This window comes from Hemicordylus capensis, chromosome 17 (assembly GCF_027244095.1).
Source record: "Hemicordylus capensis ecotype Gifberg chromosome 17, rHemCap1.1.pri, whole genome shotgun sequence".
NCBI lineage: Eukaryota > Metazoa > Chordata > Lepidosauria > Squamata > Cordylidae > Hemicordylus > Hemicordylus capensis.
In genome coordinates, this window is record NC_069673.1 from 10,167,314 (window position 1) to 10,179,934 (window position 12,621).

At 49.2% G+C, this 12,621-nt stretch overlaps 2 protein-coding genes across 4 annotated transcripts in view; one reads left to right on the plus strand and one right to left on the minus strand.

Annotated features, from left to right (window-relative positions):
* PKN3 (protein kinase N3) overlaps positions 1–2,419 on the plus strand; it is a 35,341-nt gene extending 32,922 nt beyond the window's left edge. For all 3 annotated transcript variants that reach the window (XM_053282195.1, XM_053282196.1, XM_053282197.1), the window contains exon 22: positions 971–2,419. In XM_053282195.1, coding sequence (XP_053138170.1) covers positions 971–1,183 — 213 coding nt within the window. In that variant the 3' untranslated portion in view covers positions 1,184–2,419. The remainder of the gene's footprint in view (positions 1–970) is intronic.
* A 588-nt stretch (positions 2,420–3,007) lies between these two features.
* ZDHHC12 (zinc finger DHHC-type palmitoyltransferase 12) lies at positions 3,008–11,804 on the minus strand. The gene is made up of 5 exons (XM_053282198.1): positions 11,602–11,804; positions 10,053–10,189; positions 8,830–8,919; positions 7,614–7,780; positions 3,008–6,424 (listed from the first exon to the last, which is right to left on the minus strand). The coding sequence occupies exons 1-5, from the start codon at positions 11,699–11,701 to the stop codon at positions 6,115–6,117; spliced, it is 804 nt and encodes a 267-aa protein (XP_053138173.1). The 5' UTR covers positions 11,702–11,804; the 3' UTR covers positions 3,008–6,114.
* Between the last annotated feature and the right edge of the window lie 817 nt (positions 11,805–12,621).

A 12,621-nucleotide genomic window follows, 5' to 3' on the forward strand; every position in this document is an offset into this window, starting at 1 on the left:
CACTGTCAAACAACTCCTAGAGCTAGGGCCTTCTTCCTCATGTCTACCCTAAATCCACACTTCCTTGTGGTTTCCACCCTTTGGTTCTAGTCCTGCCCTCCGGAGCAGCAGATAACGATCTCCTAATTGACCATTTGGATGATCACGGGAGAGCTGGTCCTGTGGTAGCAAGCCTGAATTATCCCCTTTGCTTAGCAGGGTCCTCCCTGGTTTGCGTTTGAATGGGAGACTACATGTGCGAGCACTGGAAGACCCTTCTTCCCCTAAGGGGATGGGGCCGTTCTGGGAAGAGTGTCTGCTGGTTTGCATGTTGAAGGTCTGAAGTTCCCTCCCTGGCAGCATCTCCAAGATAGGGCTGAGGGAGACTCCTGCCTGCATTCTTGGAGAAGCCGCTGCCAGTCTGGGAAGACAATACTGAGCTAGATGGACCAAGGGTCTGACTCGGTATATGGCAGATTCCTATGTTCCTAGGGATAAAAGCAAGTTAACATAAGAACAGCCCTGCTGGATTAGGCCTAAGGCCCATCTAGTCCAGCATCCTGTTTCCCACAGTGGCCCACCAGATGCCTCTGAGAAGCCCACAGGCAAGAGCTGAAGGCATGCCCTCTCTCTCCCGCTGTTGCTCCCCTGCAACTGGTATTGAGAGGCATCCTGCCTCTGAGGCTGGAGATGGCCCACAGCCACCCGACTAGTAGCCATTGATAGACCAGTCCACCATGAATCTGTCTAAGCCCCTTTTAAAGCCATCCAAGCTGGTGGCCATCACCACATCCCACGGCAGAGAATTCCATAGGTTGATTATGCGCTGTTTGAAAAAGTACTTGCTTTTGTCGGTCCTAAATTTCCTGACCTTCCATTTCATGGGATGGCCCCTGGTTCTAGTGTTGTGAGAGAGGGAGGGAAATTTCTCTCTGTCCACCCTCTCCGCTCCAGTTGTTCTGTTATTTCCCACCTGCCCTTTCTCTTCCAGGAGATTGACTGGGATGCTCTCTTTGCCCGGACGTTAAAGCCTCCTTTCGTGCCTTCCTTGAAATACCCCACCGACATCAGCAACTTTGACCAGGAGTTCACCTCCCAGAAAGCTATCCTGACTCCTCCCGACGATCTCCCCAACCTCACTGCAGAGGAGCAGGCTCTGTTCAAAGACTTTGACTTTGTTTCCAGACACTTCTTGGAGGTCTGATTTGGCGGGGACACACGGAGTTGGTTCACATATTACCCACTGCTCTTGCTGCTAGAAGACAGACTCGGATACTGGTTTGGGGGAGGCGAAATCTGCGAGAAGCACGGGTGCGTTTTGGGGCTGAGATCTGAAGAACCTGCAGGAAACGGCGGTACTGGTTTCCAGGATGGATACAGACGAGATGCGTTTTGCTTGGGAGATGCTCACACTCCCCAAGACTCCGGTGAACTGAATCTTGAGATGGAGTCCAGTATTTATGTCGATGTTGGGCTGGGTAGATGGAAGCAACTGAAGCTTAATTTCATTTGGAGCCAAGAGCCATTTTAAGATGTAGAACAGAATGTGTGCATTTCCTTCATGAGAGCTGAATACGCTTCTGATTCCAAGATCTTTATTGAGGATGGGTGTCAGGTGGGAGCAAACGGCTGTAGCACTTTAGACTTTTATTTTGTGACTGTTGGGAGTTAGATGACGTTTACCAATCCCGGGATCAGTTGACGCTGCTATAACGAATGCTGCATACAGAGAGCTTCTTTGGATGCAATGTTTTCTGGCTATGAGATGGCTCTTAAGAGGAATTCCTGTGATGTGCAAGCTGTCAGCCACTCACGTGTGGATCCGAACATGGAAATGTCTGTAATGATTTGCATCTGGAGCCTTTAAACGGAGGTTTACGTAGGAAAAAGACTTACTCTTTTGCCCAATCTTAATGCCTTTCTTGCAAACGATGCCGCATTAACAAATCCTCCAGAATTTGCATACACTGTTGGTTACAACCATTTCTATTGGTTTCTCATCCCTTTTGACTAACTAAAATGTACCTTCTGCCCACTAGCGTAGCATTCTTTTGTCTTTGTAAATTATATTGTGTACATTTCTGCTGGTGTGTCTCACGTGTTTTACTGCCCTGGCTGTCAGGGTCATGAATTTGTCTGCACAAATGTCATATTAGGGTAACTACTGGATGTGCTAAGACTGCACTGTTCTCTGTGAATTTCTCTCTCCTTATGCCAAAGGCGATGTATTTTTGGTAAAGGGGATGCTTATATTAAAGAGAGTTTTGATGGTGTGAACGTTTGCCGGTGGGGGACGGAGGAAGAGAAAACGGACTGGAGAATTGAGCTTGATTGGTGTCTGATATGTATGTGTGTGTATATATAAATTGAAGGCCTGATTGACTTCGAACATCCTATTGCTATGATTTGCTATTTAACATTAAATTGCATTGAGTGTTCACCCCAGAGAGTGTGAAGTTTTGTTTCCAGTTAGCTGGTTCAGATGATAGAATTCCTTTGAATTCTAATTAGCAGGCCTATCGCTAAATCTTGATTCTGTGTGAGATTTCATTGGGAACCAAGATCTAACCATGGTTCTGCCTGACATTCTGATCCGGCACAATATGAACAGGTGGTCAGAATCGCCCACATCCTTGGGAGCATTTTTGCAGGGGAAATGACTGCAGCCAGGGTGAGGAGCAGAGACCATTTGATTGTAATTCTATGCATTCTGGACTTGGTACAGAGCCATAGGTACTAGAGATCAGGGGTTCCCATCTGTGGCTGGGGATGATGGTGGTTGTAGTTCAGCAAGATCTGGAGTACCACAGGCTGGGAAACACCTGCTGTAGGGAAAAGGTTGTCTTCTGGTAAGGGGCAAATTTAAACAAGGAAGCTTCCCTGTTTAAGCAATACATATAGGGCAAAAATTGTCCTAGAAATGTACACATTGGACAGTATAAAAGCATGATAGACAAATAAATCAACAGTGCTAGTTTGACAATTTGGGGGAACAAATCTGGTGATGAGCAAAAGCAGCAAAGCCACCTTAAGTCGAAGGTTTTAATGATTTAACACCTTAGATTACAGAAACAAAACTTACACACTATAACCACCCCTCTGCCAGACAAGACTCCCAAGTGCTCTTCTGCAGATGCAGCTTGGAGTCGACACTGCTCCGCTTCCCTGTGTTGGCGGGATCCTCACAGCTGAGCAGAAAGCCAGCTCTTTGCCCTGGCCGTTCGTACAAGCAAAATAAATTAGTTGAATGAATTAGGCTCCCCCAAGACCTAGGATCTGGCTGCAATCAGCAACCCAGTGGCTACTGGGACTATTTTTATACTTCCGCTTTTAACAACTTTAATCTGGACAGAAAGCAGCAAGGTACACTTCTGCCTGTGGAAACTGCATGCAGGGTAATGCTGGGATGTATGTTGAAAGAGCACGTGACATCTGTGCCCCGTCTCCAAAATAATTGCAATTTGAATTTCTCCCCCTTCTTTGCTTTCTAACAAGGCTGTGGCTTCTGTATGGTCGCAATCACAAATGTGATGAATATTTATTTACAATGATCACCAAATTGTTACATATTAAGGCAGCGAACCTCAGCCATTGGACTACAACTCCCATCACAGGCCAGTCTGGCAGGGGATGATGGGTGTTGTAGTCCCATATCTAGAGATACCCCCCCAAGCTTGGCAACCTCCTGTATTAAGGCATGGAACAAGTAACAGGGTTGTCAAGGCAGAATCTGGTTATTAGAAGCAGCGTTTGCCAGAACGCCTCTCCTGGGCCCTTTGCCCACTTCCCCCCCAACTCCGGGGGGCGGGGGGGGAGAGAAAGTAGGCACAGAGACTGCTGGGATGGGAGAAACTATGGGCAGCCTCCACTTTGTACCTCCAAACTGTTACCAACTGGAGATCTGGCAACTGTAGTCAACTTCTTAATTGCATATTTGCATAGGTAACACCACACACTCCGGCAACACCAAAGTAGACCTGGGTTGTGAACGTAATACTCACCTCTTTGTGAATGCAGAAAGACGAAGAGAATGTACATTGGGCTAGAGCCGTCAAAGGGAACCTCCATCCTAAGTTGCAAATTTATCCCCTATACCAATAAGTCAGCTTTCGTCTTTGATGATTCAAAGAGCAGTGCTTCTTGTATGCTACATCCACAGTGGTGGTCCCTGTCACAGGGCTTCCCAGATGTTGACTACAACTCCCATCATGCCCCTCAAATGGCCTTTAGGGATCATAATGGGTTAGTCTGAACAGCATGTATAGATCGGCGATGATTCATGTCTTGAACAAAAGTTACGGTTTCAAGAAATCTAGAAAGCCAATGCATTTCGCCACTAGTGGAATCCAAATCTGATCTTATTAGTGATGAAGCTTCTGCCTAGTAGTTCTGCTTTAAGGCACAAGGTGAGGGCTAAAAGGAGGAACCGCACAGGAGTGACACAGACACCTTATTTACCGTGACTACCAAATCCACCAGCCTCTGGAAAAACAGCTGTCCTGCCTGGAACAAAATTGCCTTGCTGCCTGGCCTTAACCCCAGTGATGCAGCACTTTAAGCTAAGGGGGTGCCTACACTTCCCATTTCACCAGGATCTATAACCATGGTTCAAATGGGGTTTCTGAGCCAAGGTTAGCTTAAGTGAAACCCTGGTTAACCTTAACCGGCGGTGCCAAAAAACCACAAAGTCCTCTGTTTAGAATGAGAGCATCGTTGCTCCTGGGAGGAACAGGGCCTACAGCAGGGAGTTCTCAGACTTGCTTCCCCTGCCGTGTTCTTGTTGTTGCCTACAACTCCAGGCATCCCCAGCCAGAGGTTGCTGCAGCTGGGAATTCTGGGAGTTGTCGTTAACATCTGGGACTCCCTGTTACAGAACACATGGGTCCCCAGATGATGTTGGACTACAACTCCCATCATCCCCCACCACCACAGCCAAAGGGATTATGGGAGTTGTAGTCACACTAACAGCCAAGGACTGAAAATCCCTGTCCCAGAGGGAGGGGCTGCCTATTTCCGTGGCTAGCACCTCAGTTTGTTTCCCACAGGTAACAAAGGTGGTGTTACACCTGTAACTACAAGGTGTCGGTGATGGAAACCCAACCTGGTTTTTCATTTACCAGCAACCAGAATGGTTGTGCTGCTCTTTCCACTAACACAATGCCTTTGAAGTAGATGATATCACAATCCAGAGGAACTGTGCAGAAAAGAACTTTGTTTGTTGAAGCTGGGGTTTTGGTGTGTGTGAGAGAGAGAGTTAACACACCCACCCGCAATATCTAGATCGGGGTGGGCAAACTTGGCCCTCCAGCGGCCGTTGGATTACAACTCCCACCATCCTCTGCCGCAATTTGCTGTTCAGCAACAGCAGAAGGGCCAAGATCGCCCACCCCTAATCTAGATGTTCATTCTTACAAAGAAAAGTGCAAAGGCCTCCTCAGACCTCTCGGTCTCCAAGATATGCCCTTTGTCCAACAGGTGTGGTTTCCTCAAGGCAGCAGTGAGTCAGGAAAAGCTACACTGGTTGGATTCCCCTGCCCCAAGGTGCAGTCTACAAGCCCCATGCTTTTGAAGCACAGGGCCTCTCGTTTCGCCCTAGCCCTTGTCTCTTCCTTTTAGATGCCCCTTACTGGAGCATTTCTTGCACTCAGAAGTTTGCCAATGGCATAAAGTTCATCGTTTCCCCCCAAGGGTCTGGAGATTGCTTTCTCTCTGGCCTTCAAGACATGCTTTCCAGAAAACCCAGTGATAACGCAAGAACCACAAGGATTATCCTGGCAGCATTTCTCCGTGAGGTCTTAAGACTTGCATTTTTAAAAGACGGTAGGTCCCCACACGTTAAAACGCAGGAAACTAAAAAGCAGCGCTATGCAGCAGTATAAAAATTCAGTGCAGAGCTGATCCTCTAGTGGCTTGTTAGAGCATAAAGCTGGCCTTCTAAGATGTCTCTCACCAGTATTGGAATATGAAAACCACCTCCCTCCAGACTGGTAGCTGGGATGAGCAGAATTTTGGCAAAAGCTTCCCCTTCTCTCGATCATTCTGCAGCCACCAGCCCCAAACTCGGTAATCTGTTTTACCCTGTTTACAGTCTCCGCTGTGCTCAGAGTCCATCGCTGGACCGACGGTGTGCGGCAGTCATACCGCATGGCCTTCCGCCTGGGAGTACAGGTTCTCCCACGTGACCAGGCGGCAGGCACAGAAAAACTTCCAGAGATTGCGGAAGATGCCCTGGTCGAAAGGGTTCTCCGCCTCGCACTGTCTCAGGTAGGAAATGCGATGGCGGGACATGAACTCCCAGGTAGTGGTGTTGCTGGCGGCCAGGTAGAGGTGTGACACTAGCAGCAGGGTGGCCACCACGGTGAATAAGACGATCGCGAGGAAGGAGAGGAGGAGGAGGGCGTTGTGCTGAAGCCATGCCCACGACTGCTCAAAATTGAGGCCTGACCTTTAAAAATAAAATAAAATACACTGGACTTATCACGGCAATTTAAGATCATGTAACCCAGGGATTCTCAAACTGGGGTCTTCAGATGTTGGACTACAACTCCCATCATCCCCTGTTCTTGGCCACAGGGGATGATGGATGTTGTAGTCTGAAACCTGGAGACCCAAGGTATGGAACCCCTGGTTAACTCAGGGATCCATAAATTCTATGAACAATCATCTGGGAATAAGCCCCCATTGAACACAATGGGACTTACAGGTGACTAGATATGCACAGGGACATAGGAAGCTGCCTTTTACTGAGTGAGACCATTGGTCTATCCAGCTCAGGATTGCCTACACTGACTGGCAGCAGCTTGCCAAGGTTTCAGGCAGGTGTCTTTCCCAAATCTACCTGGAGATGCTGCCAAGCACTGAACCTGAGACCTTCTGCATGCAAAGAAGAGAGCTGGTCTTGTGGTCACAAGCATGAATGCTAAGCAGGGTCCACTGTGGTTTGCATTTGAAGGGAGACTACACATGTGAGCCCTCGAAGATATTCCCCTTGGGATGGAGCCACTCTGGGATAGCTTTAAAGGGGGCTTAGACAGATTCATGCTGGAGTGGTCTATCAATGGCTACTAGTCTGGTGGCTCTGGGCCATCTCCAGCCTCTGAGGCACGATGCCTCTCAATACCAGTTGCAAGGAAGCAACAGCAGGAGAGAGGGCATGCCCCTGCCTCTTGCCTGTGGGCTTCTCAGAGGCATCTGGTGGGCCTATCTCCCTGATAGGCTGAGAGAGACACCTGCCTGCAACCTTGGAGAAGCTGCTGCCAGTCTGTGCAGACAATACTGAGCAAGGGGGACCAAGGGTCTGACTCAGTAGCAGGCAGCTTCATATGTCCCCATGTCCCCGTCCCAGAAAGGTGTTTCCTAATAACAAAGTGCCTGATACTGAGTCAGACCCTTGGTCCCCCTTGCTCAGTACTACCTACACTGACTGGCAGCGGCTCTCCAAGGTTTCAGGCAGGAGTGTTTCCCATCCCTACCTGGGGATGCTGCCAGGGACTGAACCTGAGACCTCCTGCAGGCAAAGCAGATGCTCTTCCATTGAGCTACGGCCCCACTGGCAGCAGAGGGGCGCTCCCATCCCATCCCAGCAATTATCCATCAAGCAGAGGCTGAGAGAGCTGGATTTGACTGGGGCTTACCAAGCCACCTGCATCGCCCACATGAGAACTACAAGCTGGACAGCCAAGTACACGATGAAGAGCGGATGATTCCTTTCCCCCACGCAGTTCTCGATCCAGGGACAGTGGTGGTCGTAGCGGCGGACGCAGTGCCGGCACGCCTGGCAGTGCTTGGCTCTCATTGGCTGCTGAAAGACAGAAAAGGGCGGGGAGTGTTTGAGCCCTTGGTTCGTCCCAGGACGGTGGGAAATCCAGCCAGTCAGTGCTTGGCTCTCATTGGCTGCTGCAAGACAGAAAGGGGCGAGGAGCATCGGAGCCCTCAGCTCGTCCCACCTTCTGTCAGTGCTTGCCTCTCATTGGCTGCTGCAACACAGAAAAGGGTGGGGGGCGTCTGACCCTTGGTTCGTCCCACCCTCACAGGGGGATGATGGGAAATCCAGCCAGAGACAGCCAGCTCCGCTCCCTATGTCACTTTGAATAAATGCCCCATTTATCCAGGGCCTGGATCCTAACAGGCTGCCAGCTAGGGAGAAGCAGCAGGCTGTGTGCAGGAGATGTGTGCATTGCGTGCTTAACCCTTCCCTGCCCACTCATTGTCTCTGTGCTGCAACTTATGCCTCCTGGTTACTTTCCCCCAGGCAGGATTCCCACATCAAGAGCAGGGGAAATTTAACAGGAAGGGGAAGGGTGAAGCATCCCCCACACCTGCCGCTTCTCCCCTACCCTGACAATCTGCCAGAGAAGAAGTGGTCTGGATTTAACCCCTCGGCACCCAGCTCCAAGCAAAAGGCAAGTTTAAATTTTTAATTATTATTTTTTAATTAAAAAAAAATTTTGTTTGTTTTTAATTAATGTTTTGCTTTTTAATCTTCTTGTAAACCGGCCAGAGACATAAGTTTTGGGTGGTGCAAAAATATGACAAATAAATAAATAAATAAATAAATAAATTGAAGTGACAAATCTAAATAAAATAATTTCAGGGGCCATTTCTTGGCCTGCTTCCTTTTGATTTCACAGCGGTTAAGCCCTGGCCTACAGAGCTGCAAACGGATCTCAAAGTCCACCTCTCTGTTCCTGAGCAAGCCAGCAGCAAAGGGGGAATAAAAGGACAAGCCTGCTTTTCATCTCAGACTTCGGAGGGCAAAATCTATGGGGGACTGTCATGGATGTAGGTGTGCCCCTGAAGCCCACCTTTCTCCCCAGACCTGGTGACCCATCTCCCATGCAAAATATCTACCTTCAGAAAGCAGTACCCACAGCGTCTGAGCCAGACAGTGCTTGGAACTTGCTGTGAAATCATTGCTTTCTGTTCTTCATTCACTGCTTCCTACAAGGGAAAAAGCCAGATAAAGAAAACGAGAAAGGTTTAGTACAGGCCACAAGAAGTAGGATCTTAGTACAGGGCTTCTCAATCTTGAGTCCCCAGATATTGCTGGACTACAACTCCCATCGCCCCCATGATGGGAACTGTAGTCCAAAAGCACCTGGGGACCCGAGTCTTAGTACTAGATCTAGGAAATGCTGAAAAGTTCACTGTGGCTACCAGAAAGCGGATCAGTACAAAGAGTGAGCTGTATAGGATAGAGTGTGGTCTCTGCCCCAAAGAGCTCACAAAACTAGAGATCCGAGAAGGAACAGAGGGAGATTTAAAGTGATAAATGGATCATGGTGATAGGAAAGTGTAGGCCAGAAGTGCCTAGGATGGTTCAGGAAGAGATTTACTCTAGATTCTAGGAAATGATGAATTCTAGCCCCAGTGAATTTTCTGTATCTTTTAATGGATTTCCCATTACTCTGTACATTAATTGAGAGAGAGAGAGAGAGAGAGAGAGAGATATTAATTCACCATCAGCAAATAAAGTAAAAAAGTACTTCCTGGATTGTAATACTTCAGACTGCAGGTGGGAAATTGTGTGATTAAATGCTGCAATCAGGTTCACACACACACACACACACACACAAACACTCTCTCTCTCTCTCTCTCTCTCTCTCTCTCTCTCTAATCCAGAGTGTGTGATTATTACAGCTCTGGGTGTCCAAATGAAATGATGCCCCAGAATTCTGATTCCGTTACTGACATATTTTGCACATTTCAGGCACTATCTATAATGTTTAAGGCTTTTGTAAAAATGCGGCCTTACAGTAGGAAGTGTCAGTGGGTGTACATAATTATCAATGTGAAAACCTGAATACCAATACAACAAATATTTATATAACACTTTTCAACACAAGTTCCCAAAGTGGTTTATAGATAACCAAATAAATAAATAAAAATGGCTACATGTCCCCCAAAAGAAACATAAGATACAACAAGCAGCAACAGCCACTGGATGTGAAAGCTGGACTTTAAAGAAGCAAGATAGAAAGAGTATGAATGCTTTTGAACTTGGGTGCTGGAGAAGAACTGCCCCAGTGTTAAAAGGCTACAAATGGCTCTTTCCCCCCCTTGAGGGAACACACCTTCTGGTCTCCATCACTCTCGACATAGCCTGGATCCATGAGAGAGACGATGAAGTACAGCAAGACGGAGCAGAGGACCAGCGAGACAAACAGGAGCGGCTGGAGAAGTTCTCCCTGCTCTTCTTGCCGCCGCAGATCTGGGGGGACAAAACCACAAACATGGACATCTGTCAAGGTCTCCAGTACCAGTCAGAAGACCTCACAGCCCAGGACTTATATAAGAATAGGAATACAGGCAGCTGCCATATACTGAGTCAGACCACTGGCCCATCTAGCTCAGTACTGTCTACACAGACTGGCAGCAGCTTCTCCAAGGTTGCAGGCAGGAAGGTCACTCTCAGCCCTATCTTGGAGATGCTGCCAGAGAGGGAACTTGGAACCTCGATGCTCTTCCCAGAGTGGCTCCATCCCCAGTGGGGAATATTTTACAGTGCTCACACATCAAATCTCCCATTCAAATGTAAACCATGGTGGACCCTGCTTAGTAAAGGGGACAATTCATGCTTGCTACCACAAAACCAAGCCACCTAATTGATGGCACAGCTGGGAAGTAACTTGCCTAGGGAGCAAGAGGTTGCCGATTCGAATCCCTGCTGGTATGTTTCCCAGAAACACCTATAATCGGGCAGCAGTGATATAGGAAGATGCCGAAAGGCATCATCTCATACTGTAAGGGAGGAGGCAAGGGTAAACCCCTCCTGTATTCTACCAAAGGCACTATTGACTCAATGGTGCAAATTTACCACAAGACCAGCTCTCCTCCCATGTAGTTGTGTAAGGATGGGGCCATAGCTCAGTGGTAGAGCATCTACTTGTGTGAGGAAGGTCCCAGGTTCAAGACCTGACAGCATCTCCCACTGGGACTAGGAAAAACTCCTGCCTGAAGCCTTGGAGAGCTGCTGCCAGCCAGAGTATGCAATCCTAAACTAGATGTACCAATAGTCTACACAGTATAAGGCAGCTTCCTATGTTCCTTCCTGATTACTTTGTGATATTTCAGGGCTTCCCAATAAAGTTCTTTACCTTTATTTAGCCATTTAAACTTATACCCCTCGGGCTGGGGCTGGAGATACTAGTCTTAAGTGATCAGCAGCCCCTGCTACAGCTGTAGCAACCTGCAGTTAAAAACAAACAAACCTAAATAGAAGCAAAATAAGCCTCTCCAACATATGCCCCTGACCATGTGCAGAGTGCTTTCTCACAGAACACGCCCTCCCCCCCCCGCAGCTCTCTGACTGAAGCTACTCCTGGAGATCCCGCCCGCCCGATATTTTCCACCCTATCAAGAATCAAGCCATTCACACCTCCAGCAAGACAGCTAACTTTAGAAATCCCCTGGAAATCGGTGCCGGTTTATGCAGACGCCAGCCAGGGCTAGTAGCCTAGCCTAGCCTAGCCTAGCCTAGCCGCCCTCTGGGGCTTGCCACGGCACCTATTCTATGTTCCTTAGTCTCAAGAGAACTCCGAGCCTCATTCTTAAGGGCCTCGCAGGTGCGAGGAGGAAGCTTTGCCTGGCTACTCGCCCGGACCCCTCTGGGGTGGGTCTCACCTGTGGGGTGCAGGAAGAGCGCTACGGTGATCCCCCAGCTGAGCCCCGTGTGCGCCGCCCGCACCAGGCAGCCGCTGCCCCACGGGACCCCCGGCCACATCCTCCGGGCCGCCTCGCTGCTCCCCGCCCAGAGGCCAAGTTCCCGAAGGCGGAACTCGGGCCGCTGTTGTTGCTGCCGCGCTGCTGCTCCTCCTTCTCCTTAGCGAGCGGGGATTGGATGGGAGGAGTTGCCATGGCAAAGGAGGGCGTGCCTGCTGGAGAGTCCGGCGTTTTGATTCGCTGCCCGAGGAGAATGTAGCAAGCCCCCTGCCTGGGTGGGACTGCGGGGCGGGCAGAGGCGCTGGAGACGACCACCCGCAGGCTCTGTTGGCAGCTGCTGCACAAGCTCGCACACACGCCTTGCTGAGAAGCAGGGTCTTTCCCGGGGCGCCACAAGTTTGGCCCTCCAGCTGCTGATGGACTACAACTCCTATCATCCCCAGCCACAGTGGCAATAGTCGGATTATGGGAGTTGTCCTACAGTAACAGCTGGAGGCAGGGCTGCCCTAGAGCATGGCAGGCAGGCCCCGCTCTTTTAACCCCATTAGAATTAACTGGAAGGCGGCCCCCTCACTGGCTGATTTGACCCAGGCCCTACACCCTGCCTGGGCTCGCTAAAGACAGCTCTGGCTGGAGGACCAGAGTTGTTCAGTCCTGGTCTATCCCCTCACAGGGGATCTCAAACGTGGGTCCCTCCCCCCATATTGTTGGACTACAACTCCCATGCGTTTCTTGGCTTTTTGTCCCAATGTTTACAAATGTATTGCTTGGATAAGTTTATTGTTGTAACTGCTGGTTCACAGTGCTTTTGTTTGTCATTTTTATACCACTCTTCCTCCAAAAGTGCCCAGAAGGTGTACATAGTTATGCTTCTCCTCACAACAACCCTGTGAGGTAGGCCAGGCTGAGAGATACATGACTCAATGAGTTTCATGGCTGAATGGGAATTTGAACTCGGGTCTCCCTGGTCCTAGCCCAACA

Excerpts from the sequence above, each read along its gene's own strand:
- ZDHHC12 (XM_053282198.1), bottom strand. The coding sequence starts at position 11,701 with ATGTGGCCGGGGGTCCCGTGGGGCAGCGGCTGCCTGGTGCGGGCGGCG. Across the intron at positions 7,781-8,829 it reads GTGGGTACTGCTTTCTGAAG|CAGCCAATGAGAGCCAAGCA; the intron begins GTAGATATTTTG and ends TCTGTCTTTCAG. Across the intron at positions 6,425-7,613 it reads TGGGCGATGCAGGTGGCTTG|GTCAGGCCTCAATTTTGAGC; the intron begins GTAAGCCCCAGT and ends TTATTTTTAAAG.